Raw genomic sequence first — 27,182 nt, forward strand, 5'->3', positions numbered from 1 at the left:
GCCCGCGGCATCATACTTCGGTCCCAGAACCGTGTGCTATCAGATGAATGCTTTAATGTAGAGCTGCGAGTGAAGAAATCCTGCCCGCGACATCAGGCTTTGGTCTCAGAACCATGTGCTATCAGAGGAACGCTTTAATGTAGAGCTGCGAGTGAAGAAATCCTGCCCGCGACATCAGGCTTTGGTCTCAGAACCATGTGCTATCAGAGGAACGTTTTAATGTAGAGCTGCGAGTGAAGAAATCCTGCCCGCGACATCAGGCTTCGGTCTTAGAACCATGTGCTAGCAGAGGAACGCTTTAATGTAGAGATGCGAGTGAAGAAAACCTGCCCGTGACATCAGGGTTTGGTCTCAGAACCATGTGCTATCAGAGGAAAGCTTTGATGTAGAGCTGCGAGTGAAGAAAACCTGCCCTCAGCATCAGGCTTCGTTCCAGAACCATGTGGTATCAGAGGAATGCTTTAATGTAGGGCTGTGAGTGAAGAAAACCTGCCTGTGACCTCAGGCTTCGGCCCCAGGACCATGTGGTATCAGAGAAACGCTTTAATGTGGAGCTGCAAGCGAAGAAAACCTGCCCGCAACATCAGGCTTCTGTCCCAGAACCATGTGCTATTAGAGGAACGCTTTAATGTAGAGATGCGAGTGAAGAAAACCTGCCCGTGACATCAGGCTTCGGTCCCAGGACCATGTGCTATCAGAGGAACGCTTTAATGTAGAGATGCGAGTGAAGAAAACCTGCCCGTGACATCAGGGTTTGGTCTCAGAACCATGTATTATTAGAGGAATGCTTTAATGTAGAGCTGTGAACGAAGAAAACCTGCCCGCAACATCAGGCTTCGGTCCCAGGACCATGTGCTATCAGAGGAACGCTTTAATGTAGAGATGCGAGTGAAGAAAACCTGCCCGTGACATCAGGCTTCGGTCCCAGGACCATGTGCTATCAGAGGAACGCTTTAATGTAGAGATGCGAGTGAAGAAAACCTGCCCGTGACATCAGGGTTTGGTCTCAGACCCATGTATTATTAGAGGAACGCTTTAATGTAGAGCTGTGAACGAAGAAAACCTGCCCGCGACATCAGGCTTCTGTCCCAGAACCATGTGCTATTAGAGGAACGCTTTAATGTAGAGCTGCGAGGGAAGAAAACCTGCCTGCGACATCAGGCTTCGGTCCCAGAACAATGTGCCATAAGAGGAACGCTTTAATGTGGAGCGGAAAGCCCATGGACATTATTCAACAAACTTGATCCCCAGAGCCGGGTGACAGGAATAGACGATGTGGCCTACATTTCACAGACGCAGAAGTAAAATGGTGCCCCTCTCGACTGTGAATCCGACTCTGATCTCTCTATAAGCAAGCATGCAAATGCTTCTCTCTGCGCTGAAAGAGCCGCTGTGTTTCGTGGGAAGAGAAAGCTCAAACTGGAACAAGTATAGCCCCAAACATCGTTGGATGTCATCTGCACTTTGCGAAATCCCACACAACCTGCCCTACATTGAAGCTGCCATCAAATGACCAAGGTTTGGAAGGTCTCTTATGAAGGTGTCAAGGAACAAGGTAGTGTGCATGGATCATGGACATTCATTTTATTGATTCGGCAATCAAGGATACAGCGTCCAAACATTCTTTTCGATTTGTAATTTCCTGCACAGTAACGCTGGGCGTTTCTTGGATACCACTTTTCCCACGAACGCTCATCAGGGAGTTAATTCACGCTTCTACATGCAAAAAGCTCACCACCCAAATGCCATTGGTGAAAAGTAAGAGATTTGTCCTAATTGCTACCGATGATATGAGTTTTGATTAGTGAGCACGAAGTCGGTGTCTAAGTCTTGACAGTTAGCTCTTTCGTACACCCCCTCACATTTATTTTTTGACTACTGCAACTTGCAGCAGGATCAACATGTAAACCCCTTTTCTGCTGCTCAACCCGGTGAAGCATTTTAGTATGAAAGGTTGTCCACGAAAGCTCTCAATTTTTTATGCCTTGGTCTTCGTTTTAACCGGATTCTTCACCCATTCCGCTTGATGTTATTGCTACGCCGATTAGTCAGAGCTGAGTAAACCTAAGCACTTTAGAATTACTCCCAGGTCTTTGGGTGCAATCAAAGTTCCATTCCAATCTACAAGAGCTTCCACACCACTGACATACCATTTAATTAAATTTTTAATGTGATATAGTTTTATAAACAAAACTTTACACATATATTTCAACAAACAATAAAAAATCATTCCATAAAATCCAAATTCATCATCTATAAGTAATCACATAAAAGAGCATATTACCATTATATACATAGATGATCATGCTATCTATAATAAAAGAAAAGGAAGTTGTCGAAGGAGACAGAAACTACTTAGGCAGAACAGATCCGCATAGAAATATATACATCCATCAATAGATCAATACTGTGAATATCAGAGATGTAATACATGTATTCACATAATCATTGCTTACAGATGTCTTTCAGTGCTTTCCAGTAGGAGAATAACAGGGCTCCACCCCCCGTGGATATAAACAGTTTCTATACTGGGAGACAATTTATACCTCAAGATGTTCATGGTTAGTTGGTTGTTACTCAGTCGATTATCCTCATCAACTTGCACTGGGCAACTATTCACGCCTCATAATATTCATACTTGGTTATTACTCAGTCGTTTATCAACATTACACCAAACTATATAGCGCTAAATGTAGACTGGCATTCAAGGTGTTTAAACACATATACCAAAATTCATCGTCCTTGATGTAATTCAGGTGGTGAACGTAGCTGCCATAATGTTTAATATATAATGAGCCTAATTTTGGGCATAGCATTAAAACATGTCTGGCAGTTTCAGGTGCAGTTCTCCTTTTGCAAATCCGGCAGAATCGTTCAGCTTTGGGGATTGCTCGTTCACAACCATTCACCATTAACACAGGAAGATGATTAATATGCAGTAGTAGCTGAAAAACCAGCTTGATTTTATTAAATCAACAAGCTCACATCTCCTCCAGGACAATTGACTGTAGATTTAGGTTTAATCGACAGTAACTAAATTTACTTGGCCCAACCAAAAGAAGAAACAATGTAATACTTGCAGCTGGTGCAGAATGGAGCATTTCGTCTAAATGTCATTTTTGACCAATGAGAACAAGCCTGGGTATTTTATCCCACCAACATCTAACCAAACAAACAACCAAAATGCCAATGGGGAAACAATCAAGGGTCCTTCAGGTATTTATTGCCAGCTTGATCAGGGCTCTCAAAACTGGCGCTGATGTGATCTCTTTTGCGTTTAGTAACCCAAGTTGGACAGTGTTGTGACAACAGTACCTCATTTTCTAACAGTGCAAAGGTGTTAACAACATGTAATCAAATGTTAAGGTCCCCAAGGTAACCTCATAGCACTCTTGTGCCAATCTCCAATGAGGATTGGGAAACACCATTTGAGAATTATCTGTTCAGCATCACATAGCAAATAAAGATTCATTTTGTAGGCAGAAGACTCACAAAAAAGTTGGATTTAGGACAGTTAAGAAATTACGTGCTAATCAATCTTCATTTAAAGAATTGGGCTTCGAAATATGAAATGCGCTTCTCTTCTTTTCAGCTGCTCTTTCTTTGTAGTTTGATTTAAATTATTTAAAAAGTTGTGATTATTGATTTTGGATTTGCATTTGTCTATGCTGTTGATTGCATGCACCGAGCTCTTGAAGCTAAATGCAAGAAAGCTCTCTAAAGGCTGCATGTTGCACTAGGTAGATCAAAATAAAACCAATATAAACCAATATCTCCAATCCTGGTTCTCAATAAGCTCAGAGAAGGCCAAGCATTCTAGCAATCAAGGGAACAAGCCTAAATGTCACACCTGCAGATTAGATGTGGATGCTGTGAAGATCTTGCTCACAACCACGCACAAGTTTGGAGGGTAACCTAGCCTAGAGAATTCTTGACTCCTTACAAGAGACAGCTCAAACAAATTGACCAAAAAAATACAAAACATTGATGCATAAAAACAGATCCTCCAAATGTTTTTTGGCGCAACTGATGGCATGCGCAAGCGCATTCTCACTTGCCTCCAAAAAAGCAGAGAATTCACAAAGGATATCTAAGAGTGTGCATCACAGATGCACATATTAGAATGTGCCTTTTCCCCTCTTTGCACACATATGCACATCAGGGGGTATTTCTGTGGATTGCAAAGTGTATCCCGAATTCACAAACAGGAAAGCACAGAAAACAACCATTCCCCTACGCCCGTTTGGAACAGGCAAAGGGGGATTTGCAATGAATGGCAGGGTCAATTTTGATCTTGTCATGCATTCGTGTTTAAGTGCAACAGTGTCAGTATGAACTACTGCTGTCCCACTATCATTTCTGTTCCTCAAAATGTGCTCTCAGCAAACATATGGGTGCTTGGAGCCGGTGATACATTAGTGTAGGCAGCGTGCTCCTGACACTAATGTATGTAACCGGGCTGGCCAGCTCATTATTTCTGCAGCAACTCAGTCCCTGGAAGAGCACAAGTCTCCTTGGTGGATAAGGTGAACTGCACATTTCCAAAAATGAGGCATCTTAAGAACAACGCATCCGTTGTGCTATTTTTAGATGCCCATTTTTTGAGTCTCTGGCACATGAAGTCTTGTAAGCCTTTTCTGTAGCTTAACTCTTAGCTACTGCACAGCTAATTTAAAGTGAAGCGTCCCCAATGGATTCTTCTGCTGGGACGGATGTCTGAGAATGCGGCGAAGCATGGTCCCTAATGAGTGTGCATGGTGTTGCATGTGCACTGTGAAGGCATTGCGAAGTAAAACACAGACAACAGACTTAAAAGTTAAGCAAAATATATTTATTAACTTAAATGTCAGGATGGTTGAAGGCCTAACCTGCCCTGTGCTAAGGAAAGTCTGAGTCAAAGAGTTGAACCGAAAAGTCTGTCTGTATCCAAAACCTATCCTTGCCCTCAAAATTGCAACTAACAAATGTGTAGGGATGTCAAAGTAAAAAAAAATAGTGTTCAATTCAAGGTTCTGAGCTTCTTCCAGCTCTCAGCTTACTTTCAGCTCTTCCTTCCCCAAGTACAAGAAAGTTCCATGAAAAAGGTTCACAATTAGCTTTCTCCAGGTCAAGGTGTTGTAGTTGGAATTCCCTTCCCCAAATTTCAAGCAACACAGTTCAATGTTACACAGTTCAAAACAAAAGGGGTCTTCTCAAAATGAAAAGCGTGGCTCCTTTAAGTCTCAGGGTTCCCTTCCCCAATATATATTTGTAGCAGTCTTTCTAAAATGTTTTTTTAAAACAAAGTAGGTCAACCTGACCCTCCTTCTGGCTCGCTTTGCCAGTTCATATGCAGTGGTTTTATTGGGCTGTTGCTTGGTGTCCTTATATTTCACCATTCAAGGCCCTCTGGTCTAGGGGCAGTTGTTAAACCACACGGTCCACCCATTACAGGTCGCACATCCGGGGCCCTTGGACTCTTCAGCACAGGTCCCTTGGCACTTGCCCCTATGCACCAAGTCACCTTCACTTAGTTCCTCTTGGCTGTGTGTATAGTCTTGCCCTCTGGTAGCTCCTTCTTTTTAGCCTTTGGGTTCTGCCACCATGTGTCACACACCTCCTGCCAGGCTGTGGCCTTGTCACACTGCAATTACTCATTAAAGTTCACTGTATGGCTCCTTTTAGCCTGGATGTCTTTAACTTCAGGTTTTGGGTTAACTCCTTGTGTAACATACATTTGGTATTGTTTATTTTCAGTTCAATGTTCAATGTGCATTGGTGTTGCTTAATTTGTAAGATCTCATTCAGTTTGGAATTTAATATACGCTTATTTACTTCAAGGTTAAGCTTTCATTTGGTTTGGTATTCAATATGTTGTATATGCATTCTTTTGCTATGTGGTTATGTTTTCAGTTTGTTCGATATATAGCATGCATTGATTTGGGCAAAAGGTACGTTTTCACTTAGTTCGGTATTCAATACACAGACCGCGATTCACTCGCTATTTTTCAGGAGTGCCCCGGTGCTTAGCCACCCTCCCGACACTCATCAGCATCTCACCAGTTCTCCTGGCGGTTCCTGGGCTGCCTCTGGCTTCCTGAAGTTGGGAAACCAGCCAGCGCGAGTCCCACTTGCCTGCCTTGTGCTCCTCTCGCTGCACGCCGGCTCCCAGGCTGTTTCCTCCACGCGTGCGCCGTCCTCGCAACCTCAGGCGACTTGTTAGTAGCTTCTGCTGCTCACACTTGAAGAGGGAGGCTCAAAGCCTGGGGAAAACATACGCCCCACTTTCTTCGGATCCAACAAGTCCTTCGGGATTATTGCCGGCATCCTGACTCCTGGTCCCACCATGGCTTCCTCCCCGTAAGGGTCGCCTGCTGCATCCCCTTTCGCTCTCTGTTCTGCGAATTTTTGGCGGACTTTCGGCGGATTTCCCCCCAGCTCAGAGCTTGGGCGAAATCCGCCGAAGCCCTGATTCGGCGGACCCTTAAATCCGGCGGTATTAGCGCTACCACCGGATTTAAGGGTTACCGCCGAAGTCGTGATCAGGCCCTATGTTAGGTGATAACACAACTACTCTATATATAATAAGGTTGCTACCTCTGCCATCTATATACATATAAATAATAACACTTTGTACTTGGAATTCTTTTTCAAAGAATGGCAAATATATACACTCTATGTGGTACCACACAATACTTAAATTCAGTAAGAAAGGCACTAAACCATAGAATGTTTAAGTGAGGTGTATCAGCAGAAAATAGGGAGGAAATGCAGGTTAGGTGTAAACAGTGGCAGAATACTTTCTTTTGGCTAGATAGCTATTTCTGAGTGAGGGTCCCCCCACCTGAGCAACCTAAAAGGGAAAAGTTAGGGAGTAACTTATCTTGTCTTTTACAGCCCAGTCCAATAATGCTCAATAACCTTCTGCTTTCTTTTATGTTATGTTATGCTATTTTATTTATTTATTTATTCTTGGTTTAACCCAAAAGCGGCTTTTACAAGATAAGTGAACAAACTTTATCTAAAATCTCTGTCTTGTTTCTAGTTGTTTACATTTTCTTTAGTTGTGGTTTTTAAAATCAGTTCCATGATTTTTGCCGTGGCCGTCACCCATGCTGTCTTCTCGCCTCAAATCAGCCGAGACCACCAAAACTCCTCCTCGTATATGTAGGCCGAGGCCAAGATGTTTATCAAATATGGTTTTCAAATGTGATCGACCTCAGGGCATGAAAGTAGCAGGTGTCGGAGAGTTTCCACCTTATTCTGATTGTTACAGAATCTGCATTTGTTGGAAACGGACTGGCTTCTAATTTCCAAAATTTAATTGGTGTGGAGGAGGTTCAGTCGTGCTCTCAGGAATGTATTCCTGCGCTTTCTATTTGGATATTTAGCCAGGAAAGCTTGTGGCTCGTGAAGCTTCCATGCCTGAGGTGGTAGGCCAGTTTATACGTTGCAGCTATATCCAATGTCTTGATCCAGTCTCGTTCGTTCAGTCTCTTTTGGGTTTTTGTGAGGTTTTTGATCAGTTCGCTTTTCGGGCTTTGGATCTCACCGATTTTTGCCTCCTGGGCTTTAGCCCAATGGTTTAGGAGTTTGCAGCGGGAGCCGATAAGTTCTTCATATATGGCTTCAAGAAGCTTTGGGTGGTCTTCCAAAAGGATTTTCCAAAATAGCATCAGGGCGTTACGCTCTCCCACTGCCTCCAGTGACAGCTGGCTCAGTTCGTGTCTTATGAGCGCAATTGGTGTTGAGTTTGGGAAGTTAAGGACCTTTCTCCAAAAGTAGCTTTCCAGTTCTTTCCAGATCTTTTTGGGCTACGAAATAATAGCTTCCGCTCCATAGCATATCGATGGTACGACCTTTGCTTTGTAGAAATGTATGACCGGCACTAAAGAGAAGCGGCCAAATTTCTTATCCACTGCTTGAGCCTGGGATGTTAGGCTTCTAATTTTTTCTCGTTGAGTGGTCTGGATAACCTTCTCCTGGTTTGAACTGTCCAACATAACTCCAAGATATTTGAATTCGATTACTCTTTCAATCAAGGCACCGTCAAGCTGCCATTTGAATTTTTCAGAGTTTCCTTCCGCCTTTGCCCAGTGACAGAATTTTAGTCTTGCTCTTGTTAATTTCCAGTTGGTTGATGGCGATGTATTGCGCAAAGTTGGTCAACTATCTCTGGAGACCAATGGCTGTGTGGTCGAACAATATGACATTGTCAGCGTACAGCAGTCTTGAGATTTGCACTTGTCCCAGCTGCGGAGGAAATAAGCGCACTCTTGTCTCTGTGTCTTTATAGTCTCCCATGTAGGGCAGGAGGAGCGACGGTGCCAGCGGGCATCCCCGTTTTACTCCACGATTTATAGGTATTGCTGCTGTAGAGGAGGTCCCAAATAAAGCCTGCATTCCAGTCCCCCATTTTGAAGTGCCAGGAACGTTCACACCAAAATATGTGACATATGATGAGCAAATAAACCAGCAGAGAGCCGCAGTGGGGCTCTGCCCAGTACCTATTAGAAGAGCAACATCTATTGAAGTACTGAAACCCAGAAAACCATGGACAGTAAGGTATCCATTGAGGAAACCCTACAAGCAAATAAAACGAAATGAAGATTGCCTAAGTATTGTCCTGGAAGAAACAAAAAAGGCCTTAATGGAAGATGAATGGTGATGTCACAAGGGCCCGGACTAACGTGCAGATAGAAGAAATGACAACCAAAAAATTACACACAGAAACGAAGCGCCATGAATAAAGATATCGGGAACCTAAAGGGAGAGAATGATGTTGAAATACAAAGAAGTTCAAGCTGTAAGCAAGATGAATTTATTCAATCAGTTTACACCTGTAAATATGCTTGGAACTGCAAGAAAGCTAAGCAAACAGTGCAGCTTGCTATGCTAAGTAGAAAAGTAGTGCGACAAGCGCCATTATACATAATCTACCTCAAAAGAAGTACCTTATTATAGTATATTTCCACTTTGCAAATGAAGCAGAACCAACCCAGATTACAGATTACTAAAGGCCAGAGGAGCAGAGATTCATATTCAGCAAAACAAGAAGAGACGGCTGAATCGAAACTCAGCAGAAGCAACTTGTGCCAGGGAAGCCAAGGTCATACCAATAGAAGCTATGAACAGTAGCTACTTTTAATTGAAACTAAGAACAGAATATCCTGCCTCTGAAGGATCGAGATAAGAAGGCAAAAGCAGGTGGCGGGTGAAACAAAAATCAAATACACAAATTGAGAGAAACAAGACAAATTTACGGTGTGGGAATCACGTGACCAGCCGAGCAAGAAGAAGCACGGGTTCACACCTACGCTTGGCACCGGACCAAGCAGAGATATCAGAACCTTTCCAGACAGAGGATGTAGTTTCGAGGCCAACCACAGGGAACTAATTGACACACGGCTATTAAATTAGTGATTGATTGTAACCATAATCGGAGGAAGGCCGGGTAACAAAGGGGCAGCCCACAACTGGCTTACCGTTCTGCGTGCTGCTAAGCAAAGTAGAAAATTATACATGGGGTTGGTGCCAACCCAATCACAATGGACCAAATAATCTAGGGTCCTATAGTTAGTAGAACCAATGAGACGTCGTACATTTAGTGACGTCTACAGTAGTCGTTTTTGAAGGGAGGGCTTAGACGCCCACCTGACAGTGTTTACCCAATCCCCTCATTCCGTTTCCATATACAGACATAGTACCTATAGTAAAGTTACCTTTTTCCAACCAATAGAATTGCATGTTAACTTTTGAGTGTTACACGTCAATTATGATGAGTTTTGAGTATAAATATTACAACTTGTATGAAGTTCATTGGAGTTGAAGCGAGAAGGACGATCGCACCACTGCTGATATCCATGGCTCCCCGTTTTTTGTACTTTCCATTAAAAAGACTCCCTTTGTCAAACCATTGACAATAAGGGACAATAAGTTGTCCTTATTGATTGGTGTTGGAGTAATACATCTGCACCCCCATCCAGCTCAACGGTGCAACTATCCCGTCTTAAAGTACTTCTGAGCAAACCTTGGCTCTATGGGCCGGCTGGGGGTCTCGGAGTACACTGCCGAAAGTGTACCATGGTTGTTTAGGCGGACTTGCATTCTGGTGTTGTTGTGTAGAGATATGATTGGTTGGAGAAGTTCTTCTAGGCATTTCCACGCTCGTAGTTTCTCCCACAGGCCAGGTCTATCAACTTGGTCGAAAGCCTGGTTTAGGTCTATGAATGCCAGAAAGATTCAGACTCCTCCTGTCAGCTACTTGCTTTTAAGGATGCTCAAGGTCAGGATGTTTATGGTGGTACCCACGTTCTTCTTGAACCCCGAATGAAATGGGTCATTTCATTCTGCATCTTGTGACCAACTTTGGAAGCGGCGTAGCAGAAGAGATCCGTAAACTTTTCTGATCACATCCAGTAATGCGATAGACCGGAAGTTGGTTGGATCTTCTCTGTTGCCTTTCTTATAGATTGGGACAACCACGGAGGAGGTCTAAGATTCTGGTAGCTGCTTGGCTTTAGTACAGCGTTCGAACACTAGGCTGATGAAAGACGACCATTCCTCCGTGTGTTTTCTCAGTTTGATATTTGTTAGTCCATCAGGACCAGGGGCTCTAGAACTTTTGAGCTTTTCGATGACTTCAAGAATTTCCACCGTGTCGCAGAGCTTCACCCATGGTGTCTCTTCGCTGGGGTTCCCAGTGTTTGTGCCTCGACTCCAGTTGTTTGTTCCTTGGGTCACGCAGTGAAATAGGGTCTTGTAATGAGTCATCCAAACATCCTCGGCTATGGAGTTGGTTAGTGCGTTGTTTGTCTGACGGTCTGTAGATCTGATCAGAGACCAACATTTGCATGCGTTTTTCCCACCGAGCTGTTTCTGCATGTCCTCGGAGTGGTTTTGGTAAAGAATAAGGTGGTCATTTTTCAACCATGCCTTGTAATTCTTAGAAGCTACCAGAAGAGCTTTTCTGTTTGAGGTTGTGTTGTCTCGGGCTGCCGCTCTTTTTAGGCTTCTTAATGATTTTCTTTTAGGACCAAGATTTTGTCGTACATGTGGGGAAATGTTTCTGGTCTTGCTCAATTATTTGCAATTGGTTTCTTGTATGGAATGAGAAGTGGACAATAGTCCGGCTTGGTGTCTGTCAGGTCGGAGAGTCCCAGCAGGGAGTAATTGGTGGTTAGCTTGGTGATGTTTCTAGCACTTAACGTGAGGCGATTGCATTTGTTGTTCACTTCCAGTTCTGAGTTTAGTGTCTGGTTTGCTTCGTGGAAAGAAGTCCATGTAGTGCTCAAGAGATTATGATCGCTTGCTGTGGTCTTTAGTACGTCAAAGGAGGTGATCGTCGGGAGTAATGTGCGAGAGGCAAAGATATAATCGATCGTTGCTGAGGATTTTTTGCCTTCCCAAGATGGCATCCGACTTTTGTGTGCATATATGCTATCCAAGTTGACCAGCTCTCTTGAGCCCATCAGAGTCAGCCAGGCACGACCTTGTTCTTCTACCAATGTGGTGCGAAGGGACGGGTATTTCTTTGTGCATACTGCGTTTAGGTCTCCGCAGATGAGGAGGTGGGAGGCCTGATGTTCGATGTAGAACCCATCTATCTCGTTTTCCAATAGGTTAAGGAAACTGGCGTTGGAAATGGCCTCCGTGTTCCAGTAGGTGTTAATGATTATTGCTTCCCCGTTTCCACGTTTTGATGGTTCCATGTGACTAGCACAGTTAATAGGAAGAGGGACGTTGAGAGAATTTCTTTCAGTATGATTCCTTTTCCCAAACGAATTGCTGATAGCAGGCCAGAGAAAGGGCAACCTCTTATTCCTTTTTTTGCTGGCGAGAGAGCAAGAGTGCAGGCATCTAGAGTTGGTTTCTCCACTCCATATGTTATGTTAGGTTACTTGGCATTTATATAGCGCCTTATATATCATTGGTATGATAAAATATTCTTCCACCCCCAAAGTACCTGAGAGGCCACAGGAGAACGGGGTACAGGACCCAAGACATCTCTGGGATCCCTGGATAACTCCTGAGGGGTGTCCAGACATTTGGTCGACCTAAAACTGGTTGAATGACATTTGGTCGACGCAATTTGGTCGAAAACCAAATGGTCGAATTTTTTTTTTAATTATACATTTATTTTTCGGGTTTTCGTTTTTTACAAAAATGGGTTTTTAGAAAAAAAAGGAAGTTGGGGGGGGGGACCCCCCGCAAAAAAAAAAAAAAAAAAAAAAAGGGGTGAAAATAAAAAAATAAAAAATTCGACAATTTGGTTTTCGACCAAATTGGTTCGACCATTTGTCTGGTCGACCAATTTTTTTCGACCAAATGTCTGGTAACCCTCCTGAGGCTAGAAGATGCTCTTCCTCGTCACAGTTCCTTTGGTGCCTTGGTAGGCAAACTGGCAGAGTTTCTCGGTTTCACTCGATGATTCCCTCTGAGGACGGACCCCGTTTGGAAGAAGGAGCCACTGGGATATGAGACCAAGAAGAAAAATGGAACCGAAGTCTTTCTGAAGTGCAGCAGTTTGGCTCTTCGCGGTGCTCTCTTTTGGTCGACAATTTCTCCGGCTGCAGAAGTCCTGTAAAGATGAAACTTGCTGTGGGCTCCTTAAAGGTTTGGCAGATGAGAGTAAGAACCCTGGCACCCTTCAATGACTTCTTCAGCGATGGCTGCATAGTTCATTTTTGGTGTTGAGTTTCAGAATATCACAGTTTTCCAACTTTCGGTTCTTCTGTGCTGCAGCCGCAGCATGGACCTCTGGATGGCTTCTGGTGACCTGGACTCGACCACTAGAGTGGATCTCAGACATCACCAAGTTTGGACCCTCAGGACGTCTTCGCTAGCATCTGGTGGTGGGAAACCCACCGGCAGACCTTCCACTGCACCCAGCGACTCTGCACTCTCTCTGGCAGGAAAAAGTGGTCAGTGGTAAAGGCAAGGATGTTCTTTCAAATGTTCTTAGGCAGTTTGGAACTTTTGCAGCTCTGGGTGTCCAGCAGCACTATGCCAGGGTATCCCCTCTTCTGGGTGGTAGACAGCAACGGAATACACCTGCGGACCCTGGGTGACACCAATGTACATCCTTAACTCAAGATGTGCAGACACTCCTCTTCAGGGCTCACAAAAGACCCCTACTCTGGATGGCAGTCACACAGGACCGGCTTCCAGGGCACTCCGGATGAAGATTAGCAGGTTGCATGATAGTGTCTCATAGCTCGTGAGAGGTCTCCTTTGCAGGTCCCCTCTGGATCAGTCCTTGGGAGGCACAACAGCTTTCGGATTACACTGAAGAAATTCCGCTTCGACTTCAGCTTCTGAACAAATTGGTAACTGAGAGGTCCCCAAATATACACATCTGTTCCCCAGTTATGTTCTGGAAAGCAAGGTAAAAGGCAACAGAAACCAAATGGCCACGGTGCCCATCCTTCCTTTGTGTGGGAATCCATTGATTCCTATGGCAGGGCCTGGGTATCCCAAAATGGAAGATACTCAGAGCCCCTGCCAAGTCAACATGTAGCTGCCACCAGCTCATACCCTGCTCTGTAGACAACACACAGATGCCCAAAAACATACATAAGGGGTACAACGGTATACCCCCACCCATGGGTGCCATAAGGGTATCCCTTGGGTGTTGTTCACCAAAAGATGAAATGAAGAGCTGCACTGCCAGAGGTCCAGGATGGACCTCAGTGGCAGAAAACAGAGAAAACACACAGAGAAGTGGTAGCACAAGGACAGGAGGTCTTGTCCCTCCATACAGCATTTCCAGCATCACAGTACCTCATACCCTTTTCTTATTCAATGGGACAGGTATAACAATGCCCCACTGCTGCCCTTGGAATAGAGGGTTCTTCTAGGAATGGAAAGGGGGAATACCGTGCCTCGCCAGAGTAAATCTCACTCCGAATCCCCAAAGGACCCTCCATCCAGGTGATTCTGCCTCGCTTCTCCACCACCAGGGTCGGGATCCAAGAGCGATGGTCTTTCCCCGGCCACCTCTTCAGATGATCTCAAGGAAGTAGAAGTGAGAATACCCACTGGTTTCTTACAGTACCTTTGAGTGTTTGTGGGGGGGTGTGTGCTGCTGTGAGCTTCATAGTGCTGGCTCCTTCATTATGTGTGAAACTGAGATATGTGTCTTCTGATCTTGACAACTGAACTTATTTGAACATCAACCAGAGAAGGGCAAAAAAGTAAATAACTTGTCCTCGCTCTCGTCTTCAATGTTTCTTGACTTTCACTTGGTTTTGCACAGTTCACACACTAGCCATATTATTAATATACCTTAGAAAGTAGTGTGGCAAAGCTTCAAAGAGATGGGTGGAGAGGATGATAGCACAGGCAAAGGAACCAAACAATAACTATTGGTCAAAGGAAATGGGACAGCAAAGAAGAAAAATAAGTTCACAATATTTCTATGTCTTTCCGGACTGGGAAAACTTGCCAGAGGTTTCCGGAAGTTTCTATTCATGAATTGACAGCAAGGCTGATGCAGGGGTGGTGCCACAGGATAGCAAATCATGTGAGGTGGAAAGTCAGAGGGAGTAATCTAAGCAGAATACTTGGTTGATGTAAGCAAATACATAATTTCGCTGAATTGACTAACTACGTTTGTCACTCAACAACTCACCTGAGGAAAGATGCTAAGCCTAATGCCAACAGTGATTACCAGAACAGGTCAGACAGGCAAACACAAACAGACAACCTACACAACAACAAAGTGCAGACAAGGTTTCATTTTTACAATGCACATGGTGGAACTTACCCTTTTTTTACTAGCTCAAACACTGCAATAAAAAAAGAATATGTGAATGAACTTTGAATGCAATGGGCGTTTAAAATCAATTTTCATACATTTTTATATTCTTAGTTATTGCTTCTGATGACAAATAATTCATATATTACAGGTTTGGTTGTTCAATTTTACAATAAGACATCAGCGTCGTAATTTCCCAAGTTCTGTGCCGCACTGGGTCTCCAAGAGCATACATGTATGTTTTTAGATGTCTGCCCTGGTTGCAGTGTGTCCTAATTTGAAGATTTTGGCCCCTTATTCATACATTATGCTGGTTCAGGCATTGCAGTGAGGTACATGTTTGTGACTTCTGGACATAAGCCTATTACATGTGAACATTGTGATTTACAACAGTTATGTCTTTTAAGAGGACTTGGGCGAGATGCTGAATCCCTTCGGGACATCCTATCGTCATTGTCCATATTGAAAGAATAGTTTTGATTTTCTTCATTTTACAATTTTTGCAGTGCCTTCGTGGTGTTCTTTTTCCCTGTGTCTTTATACAAAGCCGGAGGAGATCCTCCCATAGCATTCAGCTCCCATATATGTATGTATTTAAACTTTTCTTTCGGAAAATTGCTGTTTACATTGATATTTGATGACACTTCCTCTTCCATTCCCCCACTCCCTATTGCTTGACTGAGCAGGATTCTATTTTGCAAGACTTTTGGATGGAAAAATTTGACTGAAGATCAATAATGTTACAAGCAAATATCGTCTATAGGCTAAAGTGTAGAGCGTAGAGGTAAGACGTTTGGCCATTAATCCAAAAATACAACAGAATATATTCTTATCATAACGATAAACGCAAAAGTGTTCAAATGCATTTTGTATCCAACCTACATACTGTGATTTTTGTTTAGGATTTCTAGTGCAAATTTTAGATTTTGTTCATGCAGTACCTGTGGGGTGATTATTAAGACTTTGGGCCTCATTCCACGTCCAGCGGTAACCCGCCGGTGCTACCGGTGGGTTGCCGCCAGACTTTAACACTGTTTCCCCGGCCTGAGATCCCGGCACCACTGGGACATGACAAGTCCGGCCCGGGATATCAGGTGCCAGAAAATGTCAGTCCCCATACCCGTGGAGTCTCATAGGCCCATAGTTACTAACGGTGACGGTGCTTCCGTGACAGACAACTGCGCCTACCGGGCCCGATGCGGCCGGCAGGTCAGACCTGCCAGGAGCCTCTGCTCTGGTAGGCAGAGTTGTAATCTGCCGAATCGGAAAGTGTTCCGGTATGTTGCTAAATTGTCTGGATGGCCTCTTCCAACAGCTCCAAAAGTGAGATGGTTGCCACCTTGGATTTCACTTTCCTCGACGGTGTGGATACTGTAGCCCCGGGCTTCCTTCCCTGGATGCTCCACTCTATTAAAGGCAACATTTCTAAAATGTCCTCTGCTACATGAATGCGCAAATAGCTTGTGCTTGGGGACAGGGGGGAAGTATTTTATCCCTGATTTCATTCTCTTCCTAATTCCCAAGAGTGGGAGCTGTCTCCCTTAAATAGAGAGTATCCCAATATTGCCTCATGTAATGGTCTTCTGCCTTGGACGGGTGACACTGGAATCCTCCCCATACCACTTCCGAGCACATTTTCCACCAGCTCGGGGAAACAACAGCCCTCCTTGTTCACTCCCTTAGATGTCCACAAAGGTAGTTAGAGGACTTTGTCACATTTTTTCCCCTCTTGTTTGACAAAGCTGTGGTTTATCCATGGGATCACTACTTAAGTAATCCACGCTGTGCTGGAGTTTGGAAAGGAAAAAGGGAAAGCTGAAGATCCAGGATCCACCTCCTCACTCTGTCGTTAGTATCCATGGTCCTAGACAGCCAAGTGAGTGAGGCCTGGTCTGTGGCCAATGTGAATGTATGCCCCGTCAAGTAGTGCTTGAGGGCCTCTATTACCCATCCAATGGTCAGGAACTCATGTTCAATGGTGACGTAGTTCTTTCGTAGAGATGGAGCTTTTGGCTGATAAAGAGGATAGGTTGTTTAATGGCATTCCAGACATGTGGCAGTAGTGCCCCTAAATCTACTCAAAATGTATCAATTTTCAGGATAAAAGGACTGATACAGTAAGGCGTTATGAAGAGAGGCAGATGGCCAATGGCGTTCCTTAAGGTTTAAAGGCCTAAAGACTTTCTCGGGACTCTCATTCCATTGGATGCAATTACATTTTGATCCTTTCAGCTGGTCAGTCAAAGGTCCTGTAATACTCCTTCTTTGTATTGTGAGTCGGGGTGTTCTGGATGTTTTAAATTTTTCCCACTCATGGTTGAACTGTCTAACTTGAACCCCTAAGTCCATCACTGAAGGCAGTGCAAGGTGCATTTGGCAGGACTGGTCTTATGTTCCCCCTTTGTGAGACTTGGGCCACTAGGTATAGATCGCTGATGTGAACGGCCAGGTTTAGACTGAATACCACAATGTCACCTAAGAGGGCTCCCGCAAAGGTTTGGAAAGGCTCGAGTATTGCACACATTGATATGATATGATATTTGATATGATGTGATATTTATAACGCGCCTATACACAAGTGTTTCACATTAAATATTGAAAGGTGGCAGGAAGCCCATGTAGCCAAAAGGGTTGAACTGCGAACTGGAACAGGCCCAAAGGTGTCACTAAGGCCGTTTTCTCAAAATCTTTAGGGTCTAATCCTCTGAGTCATCTCATTTATTCTTGAAATTGGCGAGTCATCAAAGCGAGAGATTTCATTAACTTTTCTAAAATCTTTGCAAAAGTAACCACTGCCATCAGGCATAGGCATGAGGATGATCCGGAATAGCCAGCAGCTTTATGACTGTTCTATGACCCCCCCCCCACCACCGTCCATCATCATCTTCACCTAATTCTCCACAGCCTTTCAAAGAGCTTTGGTAGTTGATAGGCCTGTAGACTGACTGATTTCTCTGGAGTGGTTTCCATACAGTGTAGAAGGTTGTTGGCCTATCCAGGCTGATACACAAAGATGTTGGCAAAGGGCTGCTGATAGGTCTGCGGGTCTTTGGTCTGAAGAAAGGGCCTGTTGTACCAGACCGGTAATGTCTACAAGATCTTCTCATTTTTCGCAGTCTCCAAGCGTTCCATCAAAGCTGGCTCCCCTATTTTCCACCATACCGTGAGCGTGTTTAAATGATATACTTGGGAAGATATTTGACGATTATCTTGCTGGACCCAAAAGTGGAGGTCACTGAAGACAAGAGTGTCTCAGTAAGCTCCATGCCATTTGCTCACAAATTCATAGTCTAGTGGTGGAAGTAATACCAGAACAAGATTGCCTACTTTGAAACTTCTTGATTTAGCTTCTCAATCACATAAGCATTTCTGGCTGGTATATAGATGGTGTGGTGCCAAACTGAGACACAGCCTGAGTCGTTCTTGGCTGGTTTGCAAAAGCTCTGGGGTCCCTACTTCCAAGTCTTCTGGCCCCTCCCAGCGTTCCTTCAAAATATCAAAGATGTCTCATGCTTCTCTCCCATAGAGCAGTTTAAATGGAGAATGCCCCGTGGAAGCTTGGGGTGTTTAAGTGCAGCAACAAAGGCCCAATGTAGTTCCTCACAATTCATCATATTCTCCAAAACCAATTTCTGGGGAAAGTTCTTTAGGGCCTTGTTGAAATGATCCACTAAGCCATATGTCTGGGGGTGATAGATAGAGGTTCGGAAAGTATCTATTTGCAGCAATTTCTTCAACTCAGTCAGGATTTTGGAAATAAATGGGGTACCGTGGTCAGTGACAGTTTCCTAAAGGAACCTCACCCGTGACAAATATGGCATTAGGTCTTTCAATTGTGATGCGTGGGGCTCGGTTTCATAGGAAGGGCCTCAGGATAGTGGGTAGCATAATCTACTGTGACTAATTCATTACATTAATAAATTAATCTTTTAATACACACCTAATACTGGAGACCAGTCTCTAAGCACAGGACTGGGATTCAGACCTGTGTGGCTCTACACTGTCTTCCTTCCAAGGCAAACATGTTGCCCCTGACCTATGCTGCCGGCCGGTAAAGGTATATATTGTAAAGTAGTTCTTGGCATTTGACAGATGCAGATGATAAGCGGGGGGGGAGGAGGTAGGCAATGCTCCCTCTAATTTCTGTTGGCTTTGAGTGGCAGTACAGTACATGTGCATGCTGTCCGAGTAATGTAGTGAACGTGGGGGCTTCCAAGCAAGCATAGCAAGGCATGCTTTACTTTGAGGGGGGTTTGGATGTTTTGTTCTCCCCCAAAACCTTTACACCTAGTCTGAAATTGGTCCCTTTTAAAAATCTCAAAATTTATGTACGATGATAGGAACAAGGAGATGAGTTCTTGTGATGCCGCACAGTTCCTGTATCACAGATGAATATCAATATCCACCGCCTTATCCCCATTTGTTAAACGTATGTAATAAAAAGGTCCTTTGGCGCAGTGAGGCAGACAATGCATGATTAACTATGATGACTGAAGAAGGAATTAGTTAAAATAGCATAAAACCATTAAACATATGCATAGTTTTATATTTTATTTATTTCTAAAGTGTTTACGCCCAAGCCCTGTACATAGTTAATTAGTTGGTACAATCACCGTTATGATTACAAGTAAACAACAGGACAGCGAAGAAAAGCAAGAAGTAACACAAATAAATCAATAGAAATGAATTTAAAGATGAACCAGTAGAACTGTACAAATGAGGGTCAAGCAAATGCATGACCTTAGTAGGACAATGAGCTTAAAAACACGCAAAACTTAACAGGGAGGATAATGGAGTGCAATGAAATTCAGATGGAGAATGAGGGAGGGAAGCATACTGTGCAGGGGAACACATATGAGATTAGCCAGTAGTGCAACAGGGATACCAAGCAGCATGAGTTGAACCAGCCACAGGTAACCAAAGTTACTACTGCACAGGATAAGGCAGTAAAAGCTGTACAGCCAATCCACCAAATGCCCACAAGTTAATAGCAGTCACACTCAGATGGTAAAATAGCATGACCAGAACCAATCCGGTCGACTGACTTTAGTCATACTATGTCCCAAAACACAGCAGCAGCGCAAGATGGAATAAGCACAGCAGTAGCGGCAAAATGGAAAAAGTCGCTCTCCTCCGCTGACCCAGACCGTCAGTTCCGCTTGTCAGCCTCACCATGGTGCCACAGCCTCACACCAAAGCAGGGCATCACAGTGGCAGTAGAAAAGGAGCTGCAGCTGCAAGACCGGAAGAGGGAACAGCACTCCAGCGGATGGACGCCGCGGAGCGCAGCAGGAGAGTGGCACGATCATGCCAAACTAACGCCAGCCGACCGACACGCCGAGCAGGTAGGCAAACGAGCAGTGCCAAGATCCAAACGGCACAGTGGTCCACTCCCTACTACCCACGGCGTGCACCAGGCTCCCCTCTCACCCGTGGGGTAAGCCCAGCCGCAAACACACTCCAGCTCACAGTTTCCCCGAGCCACGCCATCAGCCACACCGTCCCGCCATTGCACTACGCTGACAGCCAGTCACTACACAAGGCTCCTCCTCCTCCTTCCTCCTAATAAGGATACTAGTCTCCCTATTAGGTATTAGAGTCTACCTCCTGGGAAATAAAGCCAACAGTTTTATAAGAATCTCCAACGGTGGTGTGTCACAACTTTACCTATTTTGTGCAACAACCAGCTTGCAAAGACACCATTTATCTTAAACATACACGTGTCCTGTTAGATTCGAACCTGTATGGTCTTGACGGCATTGTTCCGATACGTCACCTTAATTATAGGATGGCTTTATGTCTATTACCTAGCGGAGAGCATGCGCATAGGACACATTTATTGCTATTATGTTAAAAGAAAATGCTGTTTCCTAAATTACAACTGCCATGTTGAGCATCTTGTTGCTAGAGCAATGTGTGCACTGACAACACTGCGTTAGAGTTTCTCAACTGGCGGAACCGGGTCATGGGACAAAGCTTAAGCTTTAGCCTAATGACGGAATGCCCTGCGAGGGCTATGCTCTTCAAATCCCGTTTTATTCGAAGACTTTTTTTTATTAATACATTTTGACAAATAATAAGAGGAACAGCTGTTCTACATTGCCCGGAAAACTCCACTTGGGGCCTGATCTACACAGATGTTTTCAATGAGACTTTCCCATGAGCAAGGCTCATCCTTCAGTCTGAGGTTTATTGCAACCCACTGCATTGCTGAGTGAATATTAAAGAAAGTCAGTCATTGACGTGCTTGATGTGCTGTGTGTCCACTTAGCACAGATATGATCATTTGCTCACACTTGTGCACGCGGTCTTGAAAATATGAAAAAACAAATAGCAGGGGTCCACGCGCGCACCCTCATGCTGCACAAGCACGAGGGGGCGGTACTCCCTGTCATTCATATTGTCTTGTTTTCAAGACCATGGGCCTCATTCTAACTCTGCCGGTCCGGTAACAACAGTGCCGGAAAGCCTACGGGCACTGTTGTTACCGGACAGGCACAGTACGACAGCATCAGACCTGGAGGGCGGATGGCACTCGCCCGCCCAGTTTCACGGAAACACGGGCACCGTTATTAATGCTGCCGGTGGTTCCGTAGTCCCCATTCCCATTGAGTCCTCTGGGACTCAAATGTGAATGGGGATTTACAATTAGCAGTGCCTGACTTCCCGGAATGCCGGGGTTGTAATCCCCCAGTGTTTCTGGCAAGCCAGGCGCCTGTAAAATTCGCAAGTCCGGGGGCAACCTGCTGGTCTACCGCCACAGTTACCGCCGGACTTGTGATGAGGCCCCATGTGCACCATTGTGAGGGAATTATATGTGTGCACTGAGTGGACATGCAACACAAGGGATCAAGCACATCAGCGATTAACTCTCTTTAAAATCACTCAGCAATATTTATTTTAATAAACATCACATTGGACAATGGGTGTTGCTCAAAGCTTGAGCTTCGGCTCTGCTGGCAGCATAGCCCTGCTGCTCCCCTTATGAGTGTCAAACTGTAGTTATAAAATAAATAACTTGGAGTAGAACTGGATTTTTAGCACCTTAACACTTGCAGTGCAACCAAGCATTCCACCATTAAATTAGGTTATGATAGCCTGTATGCTTTATTCTAGCTCAATCGCCAGATAATGCTTAAACTGTGCCCTTTGAATTGTTTAGTCCAGTTGAGAAAGTATACCAGAGAGGGTCAGTGTAGCCATTACACCAGCAACACGGTGCTCGGCATGAAAATTGTGCATTTACAAACACAATTTAAATTTAAAACAAGAAAGATGTGTGCTATCCTGCAAGTAACATTTGGACATAGCCAGTATCCGATGAAAACTACGAAATGTAGTGGACGTGGCCTGCAACAATGCTGTTGAAGAGGGAGATCCAAGTGTGGCCCTTGTGACCCCAACATGACTTGCAGCCCGAAGACAGAGAAATGACAAATGCACATCATTCTTAGGCCCTTCATCGCCATTGTTGATGTATCGCAGATGTGAGAAATGTTACTCTCTCAGACAGCCATTCAAGCCATACCCGACTGACGATATGGAGGAGGTAGGGTTGTCATCAATCGAACAGGACGGCTGACTATAACTTGAGAAGTTAATGATGTCATCAATGACATCACAACGTAGGTGCACGTAGACATGAAGTAGGCATCCAAGCATGAAGCTACCCAAACATACATTTGATTATTGCAGGCAGACATAAAACAAATGCTTATGACTCACGCAGAGAGATGAGCGATACATATATATATATCCTTTGAGCAAGCAGAAACAGCAAGAATACATATATCCAGCTTGCACATGCTCAATTGCAACTAACGTGAGTAGCCATAAGAACAAGTATGGAAGCTATAGGTGCACTGAAGTGAATGGAGTATGGGAACCAGACTTCGAATACATGGAGGGGATGACAGCCTGATTCAGCTAAAGGCAGGCAGAGCTTCCAGCGCAGGCACAATGCACAACCTAGCCAAGGAAGAGCAGAGACAGAATGTTTCCATTTACCAAGACGATTAGGCACCTGCAAGGAATTGATTTTAAAAGCCTCCTAATTATAAGCAGAAGAGCTCCATTTCGTGGTCTCTACACACGTGATCACGAAGAGCAGAACAATGCCTGTTCACTCAAGGTAGATAGAGGGAAGCTGTTCCAATCGAACCAGAGGTGGAAATATAGAAGTGTTGCTCAAAGTTAATAAGTGAATTTACTCTCTCAGGGTTAGGTGATCAGATATAGTAACATGATGGAACACATAAACAGCCACCCCCATGCTCCTTCCCATCGCTTTTAAAAAAGGTCCACCCAGTCTGGTAGCTGTCCAAGTTCACAAGCCTAGGAAGACACGTTCTGTCCAATTCTTAGTTACCTTTCACGTTAAGACATATTATGTTGCAGTGACCAATAACTTCTTTACTTTCCTGCAACTTTTTATGAAGATGTGGTCCTAGGAGGAGCCACCAGATACAGCGATCCAATAATCCAACTAACCCCTATGTATTGTATATGTACTTTCCCTAAACTGACCAATCCACATCCCTGATAGGTCTTGGGGGATGTAACCTGTTTCCATGACGTCACCCATGGTTAAAATGGGGTGACACACATTTAGAGGATGACAGCTCTGAAAACGATATGCTCTTCTAGTGTGATCCCTGTCATTTTTCATGAATAATAAAGACAGTAAATGTTGCCCTATGATTGAGTCTTCCATTCTCGTGGTGGGGATATTGTTGGGGCCCAAGTATCCTTTTGCTGGTAATTGGGGTGAATGATAGAGAGCCTATGCTGCTACTTTACACTGTTAAAGGCTATACAGGGTTTAATCCAACACAGCAAATGTGTGTGTATTTTTTAAGATAAACTATATCATACTTCCATGTACGTCATCTGAGATGTATTAATAGAAATGTTCGTCATCTAATTATCCCATCCTTATTATGATTGTGAGGCTATGGGCCTGATTTACACGTGTTTTTCAATGGGAATGTTGCATTGGAAAACGCTTTGTAAATCAGGCCCAATGTGTTCATTCTTGAAGTTTTTTCTGTTTAAGCAATCAGAAGTCGCTCACTTCTCCCTTCTGAAGCTGGACAATGAAGATCATCAGGCCTCTCAGAGCCTCCACCAACACCACGAGGCTCCGGTGTTTTCAGGGACTGCATCCATCTATTCTGCAGCAGGTAGGCCTCACTGGACCTCTATGCTTGGGGGGCGCTTTTTATGTGCTCTAAATATCTGTGCACTGCCACATTTACTACTGATCTTCCCCCATCATGTGATCAGTGTGAGTGTGCGTTGTGAGCATTTATTCTTCGTTGTCTGGCCATACTTTATTTACCGAATTCATCATTTCAATATGGCGGCCAGAAGAATGACTAGCATAGCCGTATCTGAGGCAGCCTGATGCTGCTGGTGATTGGACTGTTCCACAACTAATTGGCCGATACTGAACCCGGCAGGCGAACGCCGGCCTCCCTCCCCAAGGCCCCACTCCTAAGCCTTGCATTTCGTTGGATGTGCATTGGGTGCCTCCCCTTCCCCTCTTCACCGCCACCCCTCCCTCCTTCTATGTGTCTCGTGCACTTATTTGCTCTGCTCGGTTTACCCTACACCCCCGTCCCCTCTCTCTTTCTTCATGTATAGCTTGTGCAATATTTTTTGTCATATGTTGTAACAGTTTGTATTCCTCCTGTCCCATGTTGTACCACTAAACGCATAGCACTTGCCAATTCTGAATATACCAATGCCTATTAAGAATGGCAGTCCTTGTTTAGCTTCTCACCCTCCCTGCGTTAGAGTGCTTTAAAACGCGTGTTAAGTGTTAGGCGCTATATAAATGACCAATAAATAAATAAAATATGCACTTTGTTAATGCAGCAGCTTCACCTAGTTGCAGGCACACCCCTTGGCTAGCTCTCTTTACAAACCCCTCAATAAAGACTCTGTATGATATCCAATGCATCAGACCTCATGTGCAACTGGCTGGTCTTCCCCCATTGCAGTTTATCAGCATGCACAGACAGACATTAGGAGTTTGATTTTTGGGTTCTTTATTTGCAGATATTGATTCATAACGATATTTCAGATATTAATAGATAAATACATACAGTGAATAAAGCACTACATGTTGAAATAGTGTGCATTGATCTGGGGGGGGGGGGTCCGTGTGGTTGGGGGCATTTGTGGTATGTATGAGAAAGACGTTGTGTGTTGACCCAGGGTGGTTGTGAGAGGCACTCATCTGACCAAAGCGAGGAGGGGGGAAGCAGGCGAGAGTGGGCATGAGAGGAGTTGCAATGTTTGCCAGGTCTCTCAGCAGAGCCTCTGCAATAATGCATTAATCATGTCCTTTATGTGCAGGTGTGCTCACCTGTGAAGGGGGCATGCACAAAGGTCGGCATGTTGGTCCTCAGGATAGGCGGCAGGGATGCCTTGGTGTGCAAGCCATAACAGTTGACTTTCTCATACCAAACCTGATACTGTTCAAATGACGCTGGGTATTTTAACAGTAGGCACATCAACTCACAAGCTGAATGCCTGCAAAAATGATGAGGGTAATTGCATGAAATGTGTAGTTGGGCAAAGGAGCACCAGTGACCTCCTTCCTTGGAAATATGGCACAGGTCCAAGGATCAATGCTGCACAGTGATCAACCGTGGCATGGGGTGCTAATGAGGGACAGGTGCTTCTCGGGTGCCAATGTCCAGTAGACAGACGTGTGGGGCTGTGGGTGAAGCTATCATGGTTGATGCTGTCAATGGGGAGGCGAACGTACTCTAGCCTCATATAGCATCGCAATCTTCCTAAGCGTCTGATTGGGACATTTGCAACAGGAAACACTGTGAAGAATACACCCCAAACATCAATACTGTGGCGGCCGCATGTAGTATCAAAACCTTTAGATGCCAATGGTGAGTGAAAGAGACACTTGTAATGGGAAGGGCTGGAATGGGAAGCAGGCAGTACTGTACCCCATGGAATTCAAACTCAATGGCAATAACAATGGGAATAGAGTACTTTACAATTACAAAGTACAGCAACTTACCCGGGGGCACTGAACAGGACCTTGCTCTATGCTTTAGGCACTCCTATGCCCTTGCTCTTTGAGGGCACCATTTCCTTTGCCTTCTGTGGTCTCTTGTTTCATGGCAGGCTTTGTTGCCCCAATACTGGGTTGTCTATAAAGTCAAAGGCGAGTGCCTGCTATGGTCAACCACTTGCAGTAGAATGTTTTGCTCTACACTTAGAGATCAATGTCATTAGATCACACCTGGTCCCGGCAAATGCTGTGTTTAGAAATGAACTAGCAGCAAAGGTGCTCTTCTCTAGCGCGCCCTTGGTTTGAGGTTGTTGCACGGGCCACTTCAGAAGAAGTTCTATCATGCCAAGTCCTTACTTTTTTCTAGTTGAAGTGCTGCTGTGCTACAGCAATAGTCTGCCCTAAGGGCACAGAAGAACACTTACCTCATGGTACCAAGTCTCCCTGGTGGCCACTGGTTGGGTGCACACTGTGCGGTAGGGCACATCAGTCAGTACTCGCTCAGGTGTGAGCGGGTGGGGAGGGAGGGAAGCGAGGGAAGGGCATCTCTGAGGGGAGGGAGGGAAGTGGAGATTGCTTCTGTGTATAGACTGGGTGCCTTCCCAAATGACTCTGCAAGCTCAGTGCAGGATTATTGTGTTGAGTGTGATACATACCAATATGTCCCATGCATCCGGGGACATAGAGTTTTCTAATGGTAAAAACAGAAATGCAGCTTCGAGAGTCTGGAGCTCAAAAATAGAAATAAACCCCCTAATAATATTTACTGCAAAAACAGCGGGGTACAAATAAAAAATCAATAATGATCAAACAAGTAACAATAAATACTGCATACGTTAACAGTCACCAATTACTGGTGCTTATTTCTTACATCCAAAAAAGGAGAGTAAATAAAACACATGCAAAAAAAAAAAGCAGAGGATAAATCAGAACAATAAATAAATAAGAAATACCTCACATGGTAAATGTACTGTTTCCTGAATGCATTAAAAATAACAACACTCCAGCATTTGAAATCTGGTACCCAGATGATTGGGGAATCACTTAGTTCATGAGGCGTTAGCCCAACTGATGAGGCATTCTTCCAGTTGATGTGGCGCACCCCAGGTTGGACCTGGGTCCCCAATCCAGTAAGAGTACCCCAGGTAGGCGCTCAACCCCAGAGCCACCAATGAGACAGAGAACTAGCATTGTTTGAAAGCATATGAGGTTAAAAGTTTTCCTTATGTCAACTGGTTTTTCGGGGCCAGGGCATGAAGGTGCAGGTGCTCCAACCCCAGTTGAACGACGAGGAGCCACCATCATCTCACAAGGCTGTGCTTGGCGGGCACCGGAGATCATTTGTGCCCAGAATAGTGCTGAGATGTGTTGGAGAGGAATCCGATTCAGTAGAATGTACAAATG

General features: G+C 44.6%; 1 protein-coding gene across 4 annotated transcripts in view; it reads right to left on the minus strand.

Moving 5' to 3' along the window:
* The window catches only part of CAMKK2 (calcium/calmodulin dependent protein kinase kinase 2), a 557,312-nt gene that overhangs the window by 95,975 nt on the left and 434,155 nt on the right, over positions 1–27,182 (minus strand). For all 4 annotated transcript variants that reach the window (XM_069619567.1, XM_069619565.1, XM_069619566.1 and 1 more), the window contains one exon: positions 14,747–14,768. In XM_069619567.1, coding sequence (XP_069475668.1) covers positions 14,747–14,768 — 22 coding nt within the window. The remainder of the gene's footprint in view (positions 1–14,746; positions 14,769–27,182) is intronic.

This window comes from Ambystoma mexicanum, chromosome 10 (assembly GCF_040938575.1).
Source record: "Ambystoma mexicanum isolate Mex_15411 chromosome 10, UKY_AmexF1_1, whole genome shotgun sequence".
In the NCBI taxonomy this organism is placed as follows: Eukaryota; Metazoa; Chordata; class Amphibia; order Caudata; family Ambystomatidae; genus Ambystoma; species Ambystoma mexicanum.